Source organism: Lineus longissimus, chromosome 15, assembly GCF_910592395.1.
Source record: "Lineus longissimus chromosome 15, tnLinLong1.2, whole genome shotgun sequence".
NCBI lineage: Eukaryota > Metazoa > Nemertea > Pilidiophora > Heteronemertea > Lineidae > Lineus > Lineus longissimus.
In genome coordinates, this window is record NC_088322.1 from 14193170 (window position 1) to 14217101 (window position 23932).

Consider the following 23932-nt stretch of genomic DNA (forward strand, 5'->3'; position numbering starts at 1 on the left):
GAATTTTTACTTGGTTTTAAACAGATTTGAAGAGTGGCGTTATTTGATTTGTGATTTAAAAAATTAAAATTTTCAAATAGGTTTGAGTAGAAATTGAGAAAGTGTGTGGATGTCAACTCTGTTTTGTGATTCTTGGAATGGGGTGGTTCCTGATTTGTCAAATTTGGTCAAATCTGTCAAATTTTCAATAGTTTGATTTTGGCGAATGTTATTTCAGCTGAATTGACGTTTCTTTTAAGTGGATTGCATCTCCGTCACATCGCTGATAACTTCTCAACATTGTTGTTTACAAGAACAAATCAACCCCGCTGTGATCCCTTCCCATGAGAACCTGACCTGGTTGGCATGACAAGTCATAGCCAGCAATCTAATCTTCCCATGTCATGTTGCAACCTTTTGTTCTAGCGTGGCACTTACGTAAGAATGTTACATTCATCAAGGGGTACTGGGCCGTATTTCACTTTTTGATCCCAAGGGACAGTAGGCTCTGTGGCGGGGCAGAACATCACTTCTCATCACAGAAGTGGACAAAAACTGCATGAGAAACACAGTTTTCTGTGATTTCTGAGGGGGAGGGGGCAGTTGCCACCTGCTATTTACGGCATTGGAAATTCTTGTCCCTGAGCTCATAACTGTTCAAGTGAAGTGGCAAAGGGTCTGTCAAGGCTTCAGATGGTCCTGAGAATATAATTACTGAGAGCCAGAGCATCAAAATTGTATTACTTTAAAAAAGTCTTCTTTTAATGATATTTCGATATGCCCGGTACAATGTTCTGCCCTTCCCTATTCAGTTACTGCTTGATAAGTATGTAGTTGCCAAACTGGCATTAGTTCTGATACTGGGAAATCCAGGTGATTGAATTTTTCGACACACCCTGTACCACTGTCTGCTGAAACCAATAGCCGTTATTCATTTATTGGTTACTTTTGCCTCTGGGGCCTGCTCCGGCTGATGGGAATCCATCGAAGGAATGTAACATGCTCCAGTGATTCTCCTGGTATCTGCACAATATGGTCGTCCATATCCATGGCATACTTGTCTAGTTCTGTGGAACCAGTTTGGATGTATTTTGATCAGTCGGCACACTTGAAGTGAAGATACATCATAATTGGAAGCTCCAGTGTCAAAACCATATGTATGTATCTCGACAAGATCAGGTGGAGAAAACGCAGAGTGTTTCCATGGCAACGAGCTGTGAACTAAGTTACATATTTGGAACAGTGTCAGGATTAACTTATTGTAAAGATTAACTAATTCTATTTGCTGCCATATTTGTGATGGTTCCAAGGTTGATGTAACGCATTTGATGCTGGGCGTCACTTATCTACGCTTTGTGAGGGCCTAGACTGCGATATCAGGGTGTGATTTCTGTTTGTAAGAGTGAGGATAAGCTCCACTCTGGCTGTAACACATCCAATAACCTCTCTCGGCTTATCCTGGCCCGTCACCGAATAGTCTTTAATATCCGTGGAGCCTGTCATCCCGTGACATGCTGTCGCTACCATACCCTCCCGTTGATTGTGTGTGATGGAAATCATCGACTTCTACAGGTGTTTATGTGAATCAATTATACCAAATCAGGGACCTTTATCCATCATCTTTTGCATCTGTCAGGGAAAGATCATGAAAGAAAATGTCTGCGGTCAGGGATTGATTGGTCCTGTTTCGATATCATTCCTCGGGTAAGTCACTTCATTCTGATCGTAATTTGAAGAAGTGTACACCATAGTTCCTGCTCAGGTACAAGGCTTCTCAGACTCTCAGTCAGGTACAAGGCTTCTCAGACTCTCAGTCAGGTACAAGGCTTCTCAGACTCTCAGTCAGGTACAAGGCTTCTCAGACTCTCAGTCAGGTACAAGGCTTCTCAGACTCGCACTCATTCTAATTGAGTGTATCATCAGGATGTTACACCAAGACCAAGACCAAATGATCCACAACAATAACATGTCATGCTCATTCTAACTCAAGAGGGTTTGACATCACATCCCCTGAATGCTTATTCAAAGTACTGCAGAAGAATGTAGTGCTACAAAGCAAAGCATCCAATCAAACAATCAAATATACTGATATCGTCATCAGAGGGTTAACAGTATCCTATATCTACATTGTTGTAACATCGCAATATAATGTCAAAGGTATCGCTCGATCGGGAGAATTACGTCAGCAAGTCTTGTGTAACTCTACGCGCGGTTCATCGTTTGATCATCAAGATCAGGTTGCCTCTTCTCGTAGCTTAATTGATGGAGATTTCACGGCCCAAATGTACTGCGAGTTGTTTTGCGAGCTTGTTTGCTTCCGTTCATGCATTCGCTAATCGGTGTGTAATTTAATCACATCAGACGATAGGAGGAGTCTGTTTTGCAATTCATGTCATTGTCAGCCAAAGAGATTGTGTCTGTTTTCAAGGATCAACAGAATTTTAATTGTCCTGGATTTTTGTGGAGGGGGGTTGCAATTGTTCTGTCATTCAATGCAATTCTGGCTCAATTGTAGATCCGTTCCATTCCCTTTATATCTTGGCTCTACTACAGTGACGCCCTCTTTTGTTCTAGTTTCATGTGTTGATTTTTTATGGTTCTTGTCCACCCCGAATTTGTGTGATTTGTTAAGATATTTGAAGAGGCAGTGAAATGTAAAAATCAAACACGTCTCCTTGACAGATAGATCGTCATAGGGTCGCCTGGAAGTGGATAGAACTTATGATAATGTGACTCGATTTGCATATCATTTGCATAGAGGAAACATCGGAATGCAATTGAATATTGCAGTTTTCAACATAAAAACTCCATGAAAATATCGTAAAAAAGGATATCAAACTCGTCCTAATTTAAATAAATCTGCATACCAGTATTGCCTTGTGAGATTCTATTGGACAAGGACTGATGGCGTCCACGATGAACTATAAATACGGATACGATTTCAGTTTGTACAGTTTGTTTTGTCTTTGTCGCAAACGCAAGAAATATAGTCCCGAGTCGGACTCGGAGTCACCCGAGTGTCATTCAGAGGACCAAGTACGAAAATGTGATTTTGTTTTGGCCTCGGATGTCACTCCGATGAAACATAACGACATCGTGAAAAGTGTCGAATCATGCGAGGAAAAAAGCGTCGCAAATTCTGAGGCGAGGTTAGAAAAAATTGAGTCCACCGACGAGAATCGGAATAAGAATACGGATCCGGCGGGCGGAGATCGGGAATTGCCGACTGAGGATTCTGCTGGGAGTAGATCTAATGAGGGGGAAGGGTTAATGAACGAATCAGAATCCGTGGACCCAGAACCAGATTCTGAATCAGGGGTTAGTTTCATTTGTGTGTTGTGTTGTTAATGATACCGCCTTAAAATCGTATCAGTCTGGCAGGTTGATGATTCGGCCATCAAAATGTTGAGTTCCATGTCGTTTCTAGATTGCCCGCAAGCTTTCTTAGTTTCTTTTGCCTCTGCCTGAAGTGCTTCACTTTGCCTTGCTTTCAACTCACTAACTGTCGTAACATCTTCCTCATTACTTGTACATAGTTGACATTATTGACCTCATAAAGTACTTTGGTACCTTAGTTTCACCCAACACTGACAGTTGATCAAAACAAAGGTCTACCCAGAACATGATGTCTTGATCTAATCAAACTACTTGGTGTTGACAAACCATTGTCTGTTCAAATTGAACTTGTTCAATGTCATCAAATGATCATGTGCATTTTTTGGAGCATGACTTGAATATTACGGAACACGTGAAAGTCCAAGCTCGTTAGCTTATAGAATGCTCTGGCTTGGTCAAAAACACTTTCTGGATATTAGACGATGCCAGGTCGATGAGTTTGTAAGAAAAGGTCATGATATTTCAGGTGTTCATCAGTATTAATCAGAGTTTGAACCAAAAGTCTATTCTCAGCTAAAGTGACATCTTCGTACAAATTTCTAACCAAATGCGTTTGTATCGTTCCAGGAGAGAGCTGAATCACCATCACAGAGTCATCATTCATCAACCAAATCAACACCACCACAACCCCCTCCCTCGGACAACGACCAGCCAACTGCTGACTCCGCGCTAGATGATACCGACGATGCTCAAGAGGTGGAGCTACCACCACCCATGGATCAAATCCAGTCGCACGTGTTCTCGAACACGTCACGGCCAAACTCGCAGGAAGATGTTCATGCTAAACTGGTAAGTGTGATAGGAAGTAATCCTACATGTTCTACGTAAAAGTGAATTCATACTTCACTGCCAGCCTCTGGCGTGGGTGCCCCAGTGTCGACTGTTACTGTGTTTTCAATGGTTGGTCAGTTCCTGGTGTTCAGGTCAGTCCCTGGTGTTCAGGTCATGAAATAAGGTCTCTGATGACCCTGCGACGTTTGGTTGGAGCCACAGCAGTTGTTGAAGTGTCAATTATCAGAATAAAGTCTGTCAAAGTTTGGTTACTCATGATCTATGCCGACTGCATCATACACCCTTTGGGGTTATGCAGTCCATGTAATCGAACTCCCCACCTATCATCCCTCGGAAAATATTGTGTTTAATCAACTGTTTAATTCATGTTACCAACCAACAAATGGTGCAATGGTGCACATCATACGATATTTCACTGATCACACCTCATTGCTTCTGTACTGCAGTGATTCAGACATGGAGAAATCACGAACCCTCTCACAATTTTGATACCGTAACAACTATAACCTGATAACAACTCTTACCCCTTACTCATTTAGACTTAATGAAGACCTCACCCCTTCCTCCTTCATAACCGTAGGAACCTTTTAAAAGCCCATATATGCCCCCCTGCTCAACCTTTGCATGAGGGACTTTTACGTATTTCAGACCCAAATGGTAGAAAATATGGAACTCGAGAATTTTGACCGATCAGCACAATCTGCGGAGGAGGTAAATTTGATTCCTCTGTGTAGCACTAGGGGGCAGAGTCACACGAGCCCTTGCTGTCTGAAGTATGGCACACACGAGCAACCCAGGGCGATAGTCAGACTGACTTAAAATGAGTATTTCTGGTTGGTGACCTGTGGACGTGTGTGCCGTATTTCAGCACCCACTTTCTGACTAACATGCTTCGTCTTGCACTAACCCATTTTAACAAGAGCATGCTGGCAAAGGAATGAGAAAGCCAATGTTCATCAAGGATTTGGGAAATTTGCTTTTGAAGTTGTGTCTCATGCATGTTATACATGAGATTTCCTTCTTTTCAGTCCGCCAGTCTTTCAAACAGACCATCTGAGGCTTGTGCGTCTGCAGATCTGACAGTCGAGATCGAGAACATGGTCAAGCAGCGGATGGAGCATGCGGACAGTCAGGAGCAGTCGGCAAATGCTGAACCTGAGGGTCAGACCAAGGAGGATATAGAGCAAAAATACAAAAATAAACGACAGTAAGTGGCTTGAATAACACCAGCGAATGGGAGCCAGAAGGGCTTGGATATGATCAGTGTGAAATGATCAACTCCAGTGTGTTTTGATGTTGACAGCTATGTTCCAGAGGTTGATCGAGAAGGAGGGGAAGTTGTTCCAGAGGTTGATCGAGAAGGAGGGGAAGTTGGCTGATATGCTGGAGGATAATCTGGACAAACACAGCTTTACAAATCATTTCTCGCGCCGGAGCCAAGAACTTGTCAATAATTAGCACCAATCGAATGTTTAATTATACAAAGTGCATCCTCCAGGCCTTTCAATTACATGGAGACCTCTACACCCTGTATTTTTTTAGCCTATTTTGGGGACATGTTTTTTTTTCTTTTTAGCTTAATTTGGGGACATTTCGTCGTGCCAATTTGCCTGAACATCGACGTCCTTATTGACTGACATTGTCACATGCACCTGAAAACTCATCCGTTTAGGATGAAAAGTATCAAATTAGGCCATTTAGGATGAGATTTGGTCATTTAAGGTGTCAAAAAACGCTTCAGGGGGTAAAATTACCCCTTTAAAAAAAAAAAAAAATTTTTTTTTTTTTTCTATTTTGGGGAAATTTTTTCAGGGCCTAATTTTGGGACATGCCAAATTTCCTACACCGTATAGCGGTGTGAAAATGATGTAATCGAAAGGCCTGTCCTCACTCAAGCATTTATAGCCAAAAATCTGTCGGGGTTCCGCCAGTTTTCACCAGCCCCTGCTGAAGGCATCCAGAAGCAATTTGGGACACCAGATTTCATTTTCGATAACTCTCCTGCTAAGAACACACCAGTAGTTGATAGAACAGGTGCACCTTCAAACACAGAAAACCTGATCCTCTATCTAATGCGTCAGGATGCAGTGTTTTTCTCCAGCCCTGCTTCAGGCATCCACAAATGATTGTTCGAAACCTTTGAGGTGGATCGAAACCTGGATAGGTTCCAAGGCATCCATACCTAGCAACGCCACACCCAGGTGGCTGTATATACAAATCAAATTATTCCAAATACATATATGGCGTATATGGATTTGTATAACGGTTCCTGGATTGGCGATGATTCTGGTAGCGAAGGTTTTCACTGAGTATTTCTCAAACTGAAGCTCAACCCTTTTAAACCTTTATAGTTTTAACGTAGTGTGACAATGCAACTCCTCTGTGGAAAAAAGATGCCAATTTACGCTTACAGAAGCGTTATTTCAAGACAGAAATATTGAAGCCAATCTTCTTGTGGGAAGGAAGATTGTACAGGTGCATGTTGATGTATACACTGCACATACCTCACAGTGCTTTATTGAAAACTCAATAATCTATATTAAAAAGATGAACTTCCAATACATGCGACAGAAACCGTTTGTTTTTCTCCGGTTTCATCTATCTGATCTCCATTGTTGACATTGATTGAAAATCTCGCTGCTATTTTTGGATCAGAATCCGTCATTCAGTGCTCGAGGGGTTTGTTGGAATATTCGTTTTCATTCGTTTCATCCCGGCTTCCTTCTGTCATGATGCATGCCACTGCTGTGTTGTTACAATACCAACTATGTCCCAATGATAGAAATGATAGAAAAATCCCTAATTGCTGATCTGTCCCTGATGGTTTCCGCATGACTTTTCACTTTGGCTGGCACTCACAATCTATCAGCCGATTTCGTATCGTCCCAACTGGATTCTACCAAAGTCATCCAAGATCACATCCGATGGCCGTTGTTGCGCTGTACTGGCCCTGAGTAGCTGCATCTATATGTACAAGATGTATATCACTGCCTTTTGAATTATGGCTCTGTCTAAATGTCCATACCTTTTGCTTTGTTTCAGATACGTTCTACAGGAGTTGATCGAGACTGAACAAGATTACGTGCGTGATCTTGGACTCGTCGTCAACGGCTACATGAAGGAGATGAAGGAGATGGAGAACTTACCCGAGGACATGAACGGCAAAGATAAAATTGTGTTTGGAAATATTCATCAGATCTACGACTGGCATAGGGAGTGAGTAGCCATTTTGAAAACATTGATCTGATAATTGCGATCTTTAGATTGTGAGGTGTCAGACCCCAAATCTCAATTTCAGATTCTTGTACCCTGTGCCTATTCCAGGGCTAGATCAAAGTGAAAAGAGGCCAAGCAGATGTCGTCATTATGGGCGTCAAGTTTATGGAAATTGACTATCGTATGAGACTTTGTCGCCAGCCCAACTATAGCAAAAGTGAAATGTGGCAACTTTCCCGCTGAAGACTTGATAAAGCTTCATCGTAGAATTCTGCTTGTACCGGTATTCCATGACTAAAGCGTCACCTCTTGTCATTTCAGAACGTTCTCTGTCGAATTAATGAAGATTCTAGACGACCCTGACTATCTAGGAAAGATATTTGTACGATATGTAAGTATAGGACAGTCATGGCATCCATCTTATTTCAAAGCGGCACTGGGTGGTTAGTTTGTTTGATGGTTGAAACACGAAAAATGACAAACTGAGTGTCTTCTCTTCATCTTTACCTTAAAGAACGAACCAGAGACCTCAGAGAAAATCGAAGGCTACGACAGATGGTGACCCTCTCTCTCACATGAAGAGGTGGACCAATGACTTCATTGGAGACAGGCGTTGATGTCTCTGTCGACCTAATCTGAAGATACATAATGTTACAAGTCAAATTCTGACTCCAATATCGTGTTGTTGCTGCTGGTCTGGCTATGTTCTTGAGTGGGTGTCTTCAGTGTACACACCATGTGTAGAAAGTATACAAATGCACTAGGGTGTGTCCGTTTCGATATATAATGATCATAAACAAAATCTATTTCAATAATGGAAGCTATAGATTGCTTTGATTGATTTGACTGCGGTATCTGTGATACAGTAAGCCCATTATGCTGTTACACCTTGTGTTTGCGCACTTTTGGAAGAGTGCCACTCGTCATGATGATAAAGGCCAATGTACTGTCTTTGATGGGGAATTTATCATTCTCAGGCTTCCCTCTAAGTGTGACCTCAGTCAGCAACACCACTTTGCCAGCACAGCGATATGATTTGTCTTGACTCATCCTCTAAGACACGAGTCAAGAAATAATGAATGAAATGTCTCAATTTCTCTCTTTTCAGGAACGCCGATTATATATGTATGTAAAATACTGTGAAAACAAACCTAAGTCTGAATATATAGTAGGGGAATACCTAGACACATTCTTCGAGGAGTTACGAATCAAAATGGGTCATCGATTAACGCTTCCAGATTTACTCATTAAGCCTGTACAGAGAATCATGAAGTACCAGTTACTATTGCGTGTAAGTTGTGTGATGTACCAGAGCTTTTTTGTGTAGGGGTCTCATGGTTTTTAATTTGAGGCTTGAAAGATTTGCTGCTGCTGGCCATAATTCAATACCCTTGACAATCAATAGCTTGTATGGAGAGAAGTCTGTCTCAACTCTCTGTTAATCTTTGAATTTTCAAAATTGGACCAAAAATAAGCATGTTAGAATTGCTGTGTGTGCCCCTGGCCCCTGGTGTGACAAAAACATGAGTTTGACTAAGATAATTGATAGTTTGAGGAACATGGTAAGACACCATACACACAAATGAAGGATTAGCTTCAAATGAGGTGATAATATGGTATCCCAAAGCGCTCGGAGCGAGAAACCTGGACAAGCACTAATAAGAACTCAATATCATGATCACCAGTAGTTTTTGAAGTTTTTTCTGAAATCTCAGGTATCTCAAATATTCGACGAATATTGTTGCAGGACATAATGAAACATTCAGAAAAGGCTGGTGCGGACTGCCGCGACTTGGAGAAGGCACTACAGGTGATGAAGGTGGTGCCGAAGGCTGCTAATGACATGATGCAAGTCGGCAGGTTACAAGGATTCAATGTAAGTGATGGGGGGAGGGTTGGACGGGCCTCCTGAGCTCTGGCAGGCTACCAGTCAAGGAGAAGGAACACTCTGATATAAAACCTGGGCAATAAAAGTTATCTGAAGTCGGCCCTGGTAGCGTGGCTAAAAATCAGGACCTGGCACACATACAACTAAATGGTTAAAAAAATGTCTATGTGGGGGATAATGGAGCAAGCATTTCCTTGGTCGTCTTTCAAATCCGAATCAGTTGTTCCAACTCTTGATCAAAAACTGATTAGTACCTGAGGTACCTTTGAACTTATGAAAGAATGATAAAAAGTGTGAGAAAGGGCAATTACGTCTGCTCATAGTTTTGAACTTATGTAAACAATATGGCAATTTCTTCTGTTTCTAGGGTAAAATCACTGCTCAAGGTAAACTGTTGTCACAGGAGACGTTAATGGTTGCGGAGGTCGTTCAAGGTCAGCAACAAAAATTCAAAGAACGTCGGATCTTCTTATTCGAGCAGATCGTAATAATCAGCGAGGTGATTGAGAAGAAACGTGGCAACATTGTCAATTATATATATACATATAAGGCTAGTGTAAAGGTAAGTGCACACGGGTGATCAAATTGGAGCAGCTGCCAGGCGACTGCTCGAGTTTTTTTAGACCTTTAAAGCCGGCTGCTCTGGGACGATTGAATTCTCGGCAGCTCTCCAACGACTTAAATTTACTGTTTTATGACCATGGCGCTTGATTTCAGGCAGCTCCTGACCGAGTCACGTGGCCAGTAACATCAGTTGGTGGCACCGTGCTCAACTGAGGTGGCACGAAATTCTCCCCGGAGCCAACAGAACAGGAAACCAGGCAGTTGATTTTTCGCATTTCTTACACCAGACTTGGTTCAGAATTTCGCTTTCAAAGGTTCTCTGTCCTTAGGAAAGACACTTTACTCAATTGATTATCTTTCAGGTGAATAAAATGACGCTGTCAGAGAAGGTACCCAATAACCCGCTGCAAATCATGATCATCGATCGAACGCCGGGTTCTGATGCGAAATATTATTTTGAAATGCAGTCAGAGGAAATGAAAGAAAGCTGGATAACCAAGCTTAAGACGATATTAGATATGCAGGGGGACTTTTTAAAGGGTAAGTGCTTGTCATCTGTGTGGTTCAGGGGGTCTGCTCCAGATTTCAGTGGACTTCTGATCAAAAATATATGTTATTGCAATGGTAGCATCACTTTAACAAGCTTGAAGGGCAGTGGATTGGCCGTTGAGTAGGCCTCTCGGTCAGTCAACTCTGCAGGTTTGGAGTGCTTCAGGGTTGACCCTGGCCCTCCTACAACTGCTGTGTTCCTGAGAGTGATGCCACTGTTGCTGTGTGGTCAATTTAAAACAATTTCGAGAAGTTGTTTCCTCTTCCGATCTGAAGCCGACGCCCGATATTTACAGAAATCTGCCACGTTTTATATTCCTTTCCTTTATCAGGTTCAGTGTCTTATGTAACTTCCATGTTGGTTGTTGTTTATAGTTTCGTTATTGATTTTGACGATTTGACATTGAGAAATGACTTAGTCTTGAATCTGAGAACTTATGTTGACATCCATTATCAGGATAAAGTCCTTTTTTTTCTTCAAAACCTATTGTCATGAAAATAAATAAACATACATATCAATATCCAATTCAATCTGTTATGAAGGATAGAGTTAACACAAAAACATCAATACTATCAAAATACATTTCTTATAATGTGTGAAATATATAATGTCAGACTTCATTTCAGTTGCATGGGAAATGTAAAGCAAATGAACTGTTTGATATAGTCTCTGTGGATGGTCTTTCCAGAATGTTTTGTCAGGTTTCAATTGAATGAACTAGACGTTTGCCACCAAACTCGAGGTGGTGTGATTGTCTCAAAGTTAATGGAGCTAAAATGTAGGCCAAACTGATGGCGCCTTGTCGAGGCTTTGGACAAAACTCTGCCCAAGCTGTGTTGGTGAGACGACCAAAACTGATAGTGAGGTATCAATTTCAATTGGCGAACACCTCAAACCAATCTTTTGACTGCTGCTTAGTTTTGTACCGACCCTAGCGGTTAAAGTTCCAACACAAAAACCGCCGCAGCCAAAACAAGTTACATGTACATTGCACACAATGCTACATGCATGTAGCACACAAGGTACATTTGTTTACAATTTGCTATACATTTCTTTGATGCACAAATACTTTACTAGCATCTTTCTCAAGAATGATGCCAGGTTTGCAGTGACGCGAGTTGTAAATGTGTGTTTCTTAACTAATCTAATGCATACCCGCTTTAATTTACTAACAAAGTTGCATTTGTGGTGGTGCCCCCTAGTAGATAAAACATGGAACAAGAAGATGCTGTGTTTCTGTAAAAAGTAGCAAATTTTATGTTGCGCTTGATTTGGTATTTGGTATTTAACTATTTGTTTCTTGGCATGATAGTTAAGTTAAGGCACTTTTAAAATCACAGAGATTCTGTGTTTTTGAGGTGGCTGGTTAGATATCGATAGAAAATAGTCTGAGGTTCTTAGTTTAATAAATCTTGCTTGTAGTTATTTTATTTTTTGAAGATTATAGGTGTTTGTCTGTACCATCTCTTTTTGCCTGTCGGTCTGTCTGTTCATGGTGGTTTGACAATGAAAACTATGCGTTTCTGCCCTATGATTTATTTATAGATTTTGTTGTAGACTGTGGTGTAATTTGTCATTGATGGCGCTGTCAAATGAGGCCAAGTCAATGTGACCATAATTGTGACCCATCACAGCAAAATCAGGCGCATGTCGCTCTGAGCTTGGCAGGATGAGACGGACTGTTTGTTCATTTCACTATTGTCTGCCTTTTGTGAAATATGAGCATATCAGTTTCTTCTATTATGTCCTGGTGTCATTTAGGCACATCTTCTGTGCAACATGCGCCTGATTTTGCTGTGACGGGTCACAATTGTGTGGGGAATAGATTTCTGGTAAATGACAGGCCAGCCCAGTACTTTGTGACTGGTGAAATTGAGGGGTATAAGGAGTGCATTATTGTTGAGAAAAGATTCTGGGCGAGGCTGTTTTGCCCATAACCAGTAAGGTCATTCGATTGGGCACCGTGTTTCAATGAGGTGAGGAAAAAATCAAGCACTTTTCAATTCAACGAAACAACTGAAAATGGCTGAAATTTTTGTTGCTGATCGTATGCTTTAAATTCAGAATGATTTGTCATATCTGATTGGCTGGTGTTAGAAATGACGAATTCCACTATAGTTCCTCCAAATAACAGCTACAAAGGTGTAGATAGAAAATAAACGTCAAGAGGTTTGACTTGACGTGTGTCTCCTCTGCTGTAGTATTTTGCTTGCATTTGAATGTGACAACTTAAAAAAGGGCAATATGAGCTCCTGTGTCTGTACCTGCATGGGCTTGATTGCAGAATCCCTGACAAACGCTTCAAGGAGAGGTTTTGGTAAGGGTTTGCCTTGAACCTTTTGGCAGTGATGACCTTCTTGGGGGAATTTGTCAAGAGATTCTGCAATTGAGCCTGTACATGTACCAAATTACTTGAGGGCAGAATGCATTTATTGAAATGGTGAGTGGAGAGGTCACCTCCAAATGGGTTTTTCAGTAGAGCACAAATCTGAGTCAGAAAAATTTGTTATAACAGAAAGTGACAGAAAAAAGAAGTTAGTTGATGTAGTTATGGAATGAAAGATGGAATTCAAGGTTAGGATTGGTGATAAAATCCCCACCACCACCTGCCCACTGTTGACACTCTTGAAATTAAAGGGTGGGTCACTTTCTAACTGGTTATATTATTACCAAAACTTTACTGACAATACCATTACTTAGGACCAGGGCCCGGTTCAAAACAATTTTGTCAATAACGGTGGCATTATTTAACTTTGCCTTATCTCCTTAAATCAAGCCCTTAGACTTAACACCAGCGTCGGCGACAAACTTATTTTGAACAACTGGGCCCTGAGTTAACATACCCCCCCCCCAGAAAAGAGGACCCCACTGTATTCCGTTCATACTAACCCTCATCCCTCTCACCCAAACACGTCTAACCGTTTCTCTCTCTCTGTTTACATTGCAGCCCTCCAGTCACCCATTGCATACCAGAAAACATTGACGAAAGAATTGTAAGTAAGCCACTGTGTAAGCATTCCATTTTCATTACAATATTCTTATATGTTGTCCGGACACGCAGTGTTTTCGCACCGGGCCCAAGGTTCATGGAGGTCAGCTGAGAAATCAGTTTACATTTCGGACAAACGTGTTTAAGTCAGTGGAACCTCAGCAAGGAGGCCACCCTCTCTTAGTCTAAGTATGAAAACTTGGAAAAGTCTCGACTAATACAGTTGGCATATTGACGCTCTATGAACCTTGGCCTCCATTAGAGGAGCACAAACTAATAGAAATGTTGTCTCTCTGTTAAGCAGTTGCAGGAATCTATTTGGATTTTTTGACGAATGAAGCACAACTGGAATCCCAGAAGTCGTTGGTTGCAATCCCAAGGAAGGGCTTCTGATGTTCTAAGCTTCCAGTTGTGTGTCATGATCAATTCCTGCAACTGCAACTGGTTGTGCACATTGTTAATAATTAACCCCATTGGTTCCATGGGGGGCGAGAATGAAAATCCCATTGGTACCTTTTGGGGGAGGGGGGCATTCAGATGATCAGTATTCTAGTTGAGTCGGGGGGGGGGGGGGGCAGAACGAAAGGAAATCTCATATTTCTGCTTCATGGAAAATGACACACTTGGAAAGATTATTATAGGGTGGGGGGTGGGAGGAATTGTGTTCAGTTTTAGTTATTACATTCAGTTTTGAGTGTTCTTGGGTCACCTACATTTGTATAACTTCTGTTCGTTTCGTTTGAATTCATCTTTGATTAATATGTAAAGTCACAGCCTTAATAGTAATACGGCAAAATGTTGTAAGGCAGATACCTTCAGATAAAACGGCTTCAAATCCAATTGACTGGACCATTAACCCCTCCTGTGCGGTTACGCTATTTCTAATCAAATGTAATCCTCTCTCCCCTAACCACCTCTCGAATTAAGGTGAGCATTAATTCATAATAATATTCTCATGGTTTTCTCTTTGCTATTCCCGGTTTGAAGTCCTGATGAATTTACCTTTATGCTAATTGCCCCTTCAGCTTCTGCTGTTAAACTCAATTTTGCTTCTAACGTGCTGAATTCAAAGATTATTATAAAATTTAGAATTTAGTCCATTTGGACGCATTGCAACGCCTTTAAGCATTGTACGTCCATACTAATGCCTGCTTTATACCACATACATGTAGCTATTTTGATAAGTGCAAAGATAAATTACCTTGACAATCCTTTGCTATGACGACGGACGAAGTCATCAGGATTGTGCATCATAATTGGCTCTAACTAGAATCAGCAGTAGTGCAGCAGCTACAAGCTTACATACCAGTAGCTGAAGTCCATTTTCCAATATTTTGGATGCAGAAAAAAATGAAAATTTCAATATGTCACTCACAGTTCTCTTTAAATTTTCTTAAGAATTCAAAGTATTCTTGAAATCCATTATGTCTTTCCTTTTGAAATCCTTGATTCTTAAATCTATTAAAAAACTCATTTTTGTTTTACCGTGATTTAATTCTCCAAACTCCTTGGTTTTGACCCACTTTTCTCCACCCACCCCCCCCCCCCCCCAACCTTACACATTTAGTGTTTATTTCATCCCTTCTTCTCTTGTCTGAGTTGTCCTTCTTCAGCTAACCCCAACTTTAATTGAAACATAAATTCTCCGCTTCTTTTCACATATTTGGGGGTAGGATTTCTGTACATGTAGGGATTGGGCATAACTCTTCTAAAACAATATAACATCATTTCCTGGGGAAATCATTTTCTTGGTGTACACCGTAGTAACATCAAAGGAACTATTGCCTTTCCATTTCCTGAATGCCATGGGAGCTTAAAGGAAATGGGTCTCTTTATAGAAGGGTAAATGCTTTTGTCAGCAAATTTCATGTCGGCTTTTATCCTCTAATATTTCCTTTAGAATAACATTCTTTAAGAGTTGAGTTTTATCCATCCTGCCTTCAATTTGACCAGTTGCAAATGGGATGATTTAGTGTACTTTGAGCCTCAAAAATTCATAGATTCTGTTTTCCAACATTAAGAATTATCAAAGGAATAATGGGCTTTTATGTTTGTGATAGTGTTTTCAAATGTGTATGAGGTCAGGAACAGGTTTACGTTGGGTCTATTACTGTTGTTTGATTTGTGAGCACGTTTGTTTTCAGGGCCCGGTTGTTCAAAAGAAGAAATACATTTTTAAAGATAACTTAACGTTAAAATTCCTGACTTGGCGTTAAGATAACGTCAAGTTTTATTTTGAGTTGTTCAAACAATATTAGCCTAACATTGGCGTTATCTTTAACGTTAGATTTAACTTACCTAAAACCCTAAGTTAAATTTAACGTTAGATTTAACTTACCTAAAACCGTAAGTTAAATCTAACGTTATCTTTAACTTGATTACCTATACCTACCATGGCAACTAACATCGGTGAACCAAGATGCAATATTTGCTAACATTAGCGTTAGTTTACCCTAACGTTGTTTTGAACAACCCAAATTTAACGCCAAGTTAGCTAACGCCAAGTTAAGGAATTTAACGTTGATATTTAACTTAACATCAATGAAATTTAACTTCTTTTGAACAACCGGGCCCATGGTGTTTAATCTCACAGTGTGCTTTGTTTGTTGTGGGAAGAAGGTTCGCGCCAAAGTCCGACGGGGTATAACCGGTGTTTTTTTCACTTATAGGTCAGCCCCAGAATTCGGCAGTTTGCCACGAAACACCCAACTCATGAACTCAAAATTGAACACCTTAGACGAGCCACCACATTATTCAACCTTACCCCACACGATCGGTATCCCGCCACCTGGACCCAAGGCCGGGAAATCAAAAGACAAGAAATATACGACCAGGTGCCGGTCCGTCCCTAGCCCATTAAATCTACCCATATCCAAGAAAGAAAAATCTCCCTCAACGCCACCGAATGAAACAGCATCTCCTGTGAAGAAACATGGATCACCAAGACAGGAAAAGAAACGTAACATCTTTGACGGCTTTCGGACTCTGACTCGGCGTTCTCGCAGTGACTGCCCGATACGCCCGCCGGAAGTTTACGCCAACGTCCACTCGACGCCCGAACTTGCCCAAGATGACAGTCGATATGACACACACCAACAACGACAACACATGCAGCAGCAGGTCAGCGCCGATAGCGGATTTCAGGAAGCCATCGACCCTGCACCAGTAAGTTATCAATATTAGTTTCAATTATTCCAAATTACTCTTTCTTTATTGATTTCTAAATTTTTTCGGCTATATCATCCGGTCCTTGAGTATCTTATCTAAAAACTTGAGTGTTTAGAATAAGTGTAAAAACAATTAGAACAAGTAGAACAAGTAGAACATGTTGAACATGTAGACCGAACGAAGTGACAACTTAGCAATATGATCAAATAAACGGTCTTCGGCTTCAATCTTTTGATTTCTTTGCTAAACTTCTGAAAACTCTCCCACTTTCAGGCAGAGGGAAGCACTGTTAAAGTCCTCGTGGACTACACGGCTGTTAAGGAAGACGAGATCTCCGTCAGTAAGGGTGAGAGCGTCCTTATCCTGACGGCCACTCCCAACAGCTATGTCGTCCACCGCCCATCCAACGACCACTCCCCCGCCGCCGAAGGAAGTATCCCGGCTTTTGTTATTGTCGGGTGCAGAGAAGGAGAGGGGAGTTTGACCAGGTGAGTGACACATCGCTTGTGTCCTTTGGCAAGTGACTTTACTTCGACTGCCACCTCCTCGGAATGATTCGTAAATGCGAGATTATTTGTATCCCTGGTTCCCAAATGGTAAAAAACGATGTTGAGAGTTGAGCGGAAAACTGCACCACAGCTTGGGGATACACATTCTAGGTCAGTTTCCATTGCAAGTACCTCATGGGGCCTGTACAAGATCCTATCCCTCTGAGAAACATCAGCTCGTGCCCAAGCGAGTGTGCAGATAACAAAACTCAAAAATTCAAAAAAGGAGAACAACTCAACTGGAAGAATATTGATTTATCCTCTGATTGCTTGATGCGCATACATAGATGGCATGAGAATGGCATCACCATAGGGAAGTACATTTGGGAAATCCCCTTTTCTAACCCCAGGGTAATCTATGGTTTACTCTCAAATACACACTCACACTTGGCTAGTGAGTTAGATATACCCAGAAACCACGTTCCTCTAACTTTCAAGGTACCTTTAAAGGCTGAGTTTTATAGACTGCAGCAAACTGCTGCTGTTATCAGAGATTTTTTAATGTATAGAGACTCACTTTCGGGGATAGATATCGATAATATGAATGTAATTCTGCGGGTACTCTGTACTGGGTAGCCCTGTGTAAATGTCTATGCCTTACATGTAGGGATTGGGAGGGTCTTTCATTTCTTTGTCATCACTTTTTGCACTTGTTGCACTTGCACTTTTGCACATTTGTTATGTAATTTGATTTACATGAATAAAGATGATTATATATATATATCTCACTGATTTAGATATTTCTATCCTATTACAGAAAGACCTCATGGCAGTCGCCATTCAAAACCAAAATCCACAAGCCCAAGCCTGGAAAGAAGGAAAGGGGTGACTCCAGGGGAGGAACTCTGGACAGAAACTCTGGGAAAAACTATAAAGAAAAGGGATCTGGAAAGGTGAGGTTTGATCCTCATTGTTTCCCTTACACAAACATTTCACTAAGTGTGTCATTAACTCCTTACATGAAAATAATGGTACATTCCTTTGGAAAGATGGAAAGCTTTCCAATGAGTGGTCCTGAACATCAAGAGGTTTTGAAAGCAGATTTGTCCATTCATGTTGAGGTCTATGCCTACAAGCAACTGAGCAAGGGGAAGGATTCTGTGAGCTGTCTTACAGGTCATTTCATACTATTTTGCACAAGAAACTATCAAATCCTCTTCATTACTTCACCAGTCACTGAACTCACAAGACACAAGCTACGAACTGCCACCAAGCTTCCAGCAGACACTCACGGACCAAACCATCCAGGCGGGCGACACAGCCGTCCTCTTCTGCCAAGTGTGCGGTCGCCCAAGACCCAATGTCGTCTGGAAAGCTCCCAATCAGTGCCTCGTGTCGCCCTCTATGAGAACTGAATTGAATTATAATGAAGACGGGATAGCTACTTTAGTAGTAAGTAGTTTTAACCGGATTCGTGTAACAAGGATTAGAAACTGTCTGTTGTGGTAAGGCATAGCAGTTGGGGTGAAATTGAGGTGTTCAGTTAGTGTAAACGTATTGAGGATGCAGCCCTAGTAATGAAATCCCAGAGACACTCACTGCCTAAAGCACGAGGCGACTGACTATTTTGATGTCATCTCCATACAGCGATGTCACAGCATGAACTAGATTCAAACTTATATTCAACTATATTAAAATCTTGATGTTTAGATCGACCTAATTTTATTTTTTCAGCTTCACCACGTCACTGCCGACCAAAGTGGACAATACGCCTGTATAGTTACCAGCGAACTAGGGTCCATCACCACCTCTGCCAACCTCTCAGTCCTAGACAAACCTAGTCCCCCAGGACAACCTGTGATAATCGAACAAACCGGGACCTCTGTGCATTTAGAATGGGCGCCCCCACAATTCACCGGAAATTGCAATATTCAGGGATATACTGTCGAATTCACGGAGGAGGGGGTTGGAATTTGGCAAGCGGCTGTGCCCTATGTTCCCGATACGTCACATATTCTCGAGGATCTTGTGCCGGGGACGACGTATCAGTTCCGTGTCAGTGCGAATAACGCTGTCGGGATCAGTGAGGCTAGTCATCCCAGCGACCTGTTGATAGTTCCGACAGATACTGGTAAGTGTTTAAAGAAAAACAACCATATTTATCTGTACACTGACCCTGTGTGGTTAAGATAAGATAAGAGTCACAAATTTAAATAGCGCTCCTCAGTGATGAGACTGTTAAAGCGCTGGCCCAAAATGTAAATAAAAATAAGAAACTTTCATCCCAATGAAATAGGCTCTTAAACAGGCTGTTTCTGTTCCTGTATGGCTGTAACCTGTCAAACCATTTTTGACCCAAAAATTATATTTCTAAATCTAACGAATTCTTTTGACACCTCCCATCTCATTTGTTTTGTACAACAGATGATAAAAAGAAAAAGTGAGATATCAAGCAGTTTTATTTTCATCTTAACAATTTTTCAACCCCGCACTTGCCTATACACAGAATTTCCAAACTTCGGAAGTGATATATTATACATGTACTTAGATGTTGTCATATGACTATGAGCAGAGTCATATCAGTCGTATCGGTATCATGGCAATAGAACTTATTTATTTAATTTATTCAAAATTTATTCAAAATTTTTAGACATTTCACATTTAAAATTCAGGTAAAGTTCGACATTTATTTTGATTGAGTTTTTAGACAATTTACAATGTGGAAATTCAGATATGTTCAACGGATTTCACACTTAAAATTCAGGTAAAGTTCGACATTTATTGTTGATTGAGTTTTTAGACACTTCGCACTGTGGAAATTCAGATATGTTCGACGGATTTCCAATCAGTCGTACCGTATCTTTTGGATATCGTTCACATCCTTGAGAAAGTTTCGTATGGTTTCGCCAACTTGATATCCATTTCTGAGGTAACAGGTCCCCGTGGTTGCTTGGAGTAATCCAGCATTAGCTATCGCTGGGATTTTAGGGACCTCAACACTGACCATTGCGTCATCATTGTGTCTTGATATAGTACCTCGTTGGATGGTACTATATCCAGCCTCAGCTTGCATGGGGTGGGATCTGTTGGCGGTTGGTATATTGACTTGCTGGTTGTAACCCGAGTCTTTGACCGGCATCTGCAAGTGAAATATTTCATGAATTTTGTGTCAAATGGATATATTCAGTGTTGTCCAGAAAACTGCAAAAAAATTAAAATTCATTTGGAAATGCATGAGGAATATTTCAATTTGGCTGTGTCAGTTAGAATTTTAGTATTAAGTAGTGAGATTCCAAAACTATACAATTGTCAAATGTTTTTACTGTATTATTGCTATTTGCAATGCAGCTTCTGTTCTGTGCACAAGGTTGTGTCATTAGGGGCATGTCCGATCTATTAAAATCTATAGATATCAGGAATACAATTAACTGGATGCTCTTTGTTTAGAAATCTTCCATCGTATTAGTCAAATAATATAATGCGGTCTTTCACTTACCTTGTTATTATGTAAATCCTTGGTAAAACAAATATGATCCAGTACTCGACTGCATTCACAAGAATATTCCTATGCCCTTGTTACTTTTTATGTGCAATGATGATAAACGGAAGTGGGCAACATGGTAAAATGGCAAAATGCCAGAATTATCGCAACTTACTTTCTGATGAATGTGACACTCATTATCAAAAGTAGGTTGCGATAATTCTGGCATTTTGATATATTCTTTTCTAAATTGACCAGTTGGACAATATTTCCTTAAATTGATTGTCAAAAAGTACATCCCTTTTATGGCCTTGCTCTGAATATTAAGAATCCACAAAAGATTGATACTTGGAATGGATCCAAACTAGGACGTCACATTGAGTTCTGATTTCGTTATTAGTTATTCGTCTATTCCAGTGTCTATTCCAGTGTCTCTTATCTTCAAATTCAGATAATGTCAATATACATTCGTATGGTTTCGCCAACTTGATATCCATTTCTGAGGTAACAGGTCCCCGTGGTTGCTTGGAGTAATCCAGCATTAGCTATTGCTGGGATTTTAGGGACCTCAACACTGACCATTGCGTCATCATTGTGTCTTGGTAGAGTAGTACCTCGTTTGATGGTACTATATCCAGCCTCAGCTTGCATGGGGTGGGATCTGTTGGCGGTTGGTATATTGACTTGCTGGTTGTAACCCGAGTCTTTGACCGGCATCTGCAAGTGAAATATTTCATGAATTTTGTGTCAAATGTATAATGTCGTGAGGGACTAATGCAGAGCCATTCCTGTAGAGCAGGTCACAGAACAGACAAGCTAATCGGTTCGCCATTACAACAACAAGGTTTATTATAAAACACGGAATATCAATATGCGAAACGACAGAACATTACATCCACCCCCTTTTGGATGAAAAGGTTTACGCTTAATAAGTCCAGACGCGGATGTTGGTATCAAAATAAAAACATAATCTCAAATTAAACACTTTTCCTGGAAGCGCAGAATAAACACAAGATTGTCTCTGACTCAAGAATTGTCCTTTTCTTGAATTTGAATGTTCTCGAAGTTATGAATTAGAACATGGCGCAAATAGCGAATCACTCTTCACTTAGTCCTTACACGGATAATGTCTTCATTACCAGAATAAAAGCACATCCATATCGAACTTGAAGTGTCCTATTTAGAACAAAATAAAAGTGCACTATATGAATATTGAAGGTCCACTACATGAATATAGAACAGTTCAAACACATAAAACTCAGAACAGGGTGTTCTTAACGAAGAACAAAGTCTTTGAATCTTGGGTTAGGCCTCTTCGTTCGAGTTGATCTCCGGAGTGGTTGTGAGGTAGTCTCAGTCATCACAGGCAGTTTCTGGTTGGAGGTCTCAGGCTCAGAAATACCAGAAGGTGTCTCAGGTGCTATAGTGGGCGGAGCATCTGAGTCAGGAATCTCAACTTCCTCTTCCTGAATGTTTTCAAACGGGTGCCTGATAGCCTGTTTGAAAACATTCAGGAAGAGGAAGTTGAGATTCCTGTCTCAGGTGCTATAGTGGGCGGAGCATCTGAGTCGTAATCTCAACTTCCTCTTCCTGAATGTTTTCAAACAGGCTTTCAGGCACCCGTTTGAAAAACGTTAGGTTGCGAGTTATCTTTCGATCATCTCGCTCGGCTGTCAGCATATTACCATCTCGACGCGTTATCTTTAATGGATCTGGATCGAATGGCGGCGTTAGCTTGTTACGTTTCTGCTGACGAACTACAACGGTGTCTCCTTCGGCAATGTTGCTTTCAGTAGCGTTGCGTCTGCGATCTGCATACATTTTGATCTTCTGCTTGCGTTCATTGTCAGTGTCTCTCATTGACGGTTGAGAACGAGTTTTCAACTCTGGGTTGAAATCGGCACATGGAAGCTGGGTTTTCATCCTACGACCATAGAGGGCTTCGAATGGCGAGACACCTGTTGTTGAATGTGGTGTCGCACGATACTGGCGTAGAAACGTCTGTAGTTCCTGCTTCCAATTGCGGCCTTCGATGTGTGCGGCTTGCACAGTCTTCGTAATGTTTCTCATGAAACGTTCTGCTTCACCGTTAGCTTGGGGATATAACGGAATCACTCTGGGGTGTTGAAAACCGAGGTATTCAGCGAAACGTTTGAAATCATGGCTCGTGAACGGAGGTCCGTTGTCGGATTTCAAAATCGACACAACTCCGTGGCGTGACATAATGGCGTCTATCTTTGGTATGACTGTCTTTGCGGCGGTAGAAGCTATAACTTCAACCTCGGGGTAACGACTGTAGTCATCCATCATCACGAGTAGGTAGTCAGCGCTTGGGACTGGCAAAGGACCGTAAAAATCCACAGAGACTTCTTCCCAGGGACCATTCGGCAGCTTTGTCATGCGTAGCGGCTCTGGTTTGCTGGCTCTTCCGGACGTAGCTTGGCAAGGCAGACAGTCCTTGACACATTCTTCAACCATGGCGTCGATGGACGGAAACCATACTTTTTCTCTCAGCAACATCTTCGTTTTGACGATGCCCTGATGACCAACGTGAGCAAGGTCAATGGCTCTTCTCTGCAGTGCGTCAGGCATTACCAGTCTTCTCCCTCGGAGGACGATACCATTATGAACGATCAGCTCATCTTGGAAACGTTTGAATGGCTCCAGGCACTCTTCATCTCGTCTCCAGTAGACAGTTTCGATAGCTACTTTAAGCTTCTGCAGGGTATGGTCTCGTAAGGTTTCTGATTTTACTTCTTCGAGTTGCATGGCTTTTGGAACCGCATTGTCAATGACATAGTTGACGTAATCATCGACAAAGTTTGCTCTGTTCTGCTCATTGCCTACTACAGGATGGCGACTGCAAAAGTCGGCTGGGTTGGCTTCGTTCCTTCCAGGTCGATATTCCAACTTGTAGTTATACGGCGTTAGACGTAATCTCCATCGTTCAATCCGTAACGACATCGGCTTCTGGCTTTGGAATATTCCGATCAGCGGTTTATGATCTGTGACCACGGTGAAAGGGGAAGTCGAACCGTATAAGTATAGGCGGAAGTGTTCTGTTGCCCAGACCACTGCGAGCATTTCTCTTTCTGTCTGCGAGTATCTCGTCTCAACGTCGGTGAGCGCGCGACTAGCGTACGAAACAACGCGACCTTCTTGCATCAGAATCGAGCCTAATCCGCGGGGCCCTGCGTCAACGATGAGTTCAGTTTTCTTACGCGGGTCATAGTACGACATGACCTTTGCTCCGGTGAGCGCAGTCTTCAAGTCTGTTAGCGCTTTTTCATGTTCCGCATTCCACTGCCATTCTGTCTTATCATGCGTTAACTCTCTAAGGGGCGCTGTTATGCTAGCATACCATGGAATGAAGCGCGAGAGGTATTGGGCCATTCCGAGTAACGAACGTATTCCACTCTTG

The 23932-nt window shown here is 41.5% G+C and overlaps 1 protein-coding gene across 8 annotated transcripts in view; it reads left to right on the forward strand.

Annotated features, from left to right (window-relative positions):
• LOC135499323 (triple functional domain protein-like) overlaps positions 1 to 23932 on the forward strand; it is a 145868-nt gene that overhangs the window by 109069 nt on the left and 12867 nt on the right. For 6 of the 8 annotated variants that reach the window (XM_064790067.1, XM_064790065.1, XM_064790064.1 and 3 more), the window contains 15 exons: positions 3943 to 4164; positions 4816 to 4878; positions 5196 to 5374; positions 7210 to 7383; positions 7705 to 7774; positions 8492 to 8674; positions 9131 to 9259; positions 9639 to 9833; positions 10198 to 10375; positions 13333 to 13378; positions 16044 to 16539; positions 16816 to 17030; positions 17848 to 17983; positions 18264 to 18482; positions 18765 to 19161. In XM_064790067.1, the coding sequence (XP_064646137.1) occupies positions 3943 to 4164; positions 4816 to 4878; positions 5196 to 5374; positions 7210 to 7383; positions 7705 to 7774; positions 8492 to 8674; positions 9131 to 9259; positions 9639 to 9833; positions 10198 to 10375; positions 13333 to 13378; positions 16044 to 16539; positions 16816 to 17030; positions 17848 to 17983; positions 18264 to 18482; positions 18765 to 19161 (2902 nt within the window). Of the gene's footprint in view, positions 1 to 3942; positions 4165 to 4815; positions 4879 to 5195; positions 5375 to 7209; positions 7384 to 7704; positions 7775 to 8491; positions 8675 to 9130; positions 9260 to 9638; positions 9834 to 10197; positions 10376 to 13332; positions 13395 to 16043; positions 16540 to 16815; positions 17031 to 17847; positions 17984 to 18263; positions 18483 to 18764; positions 19162 to 23932 lie in introns of those variants that run through there. The other 2 variants (XM_064790066.1, XM_064790068.1) reach the window with 2 other exon arrangements.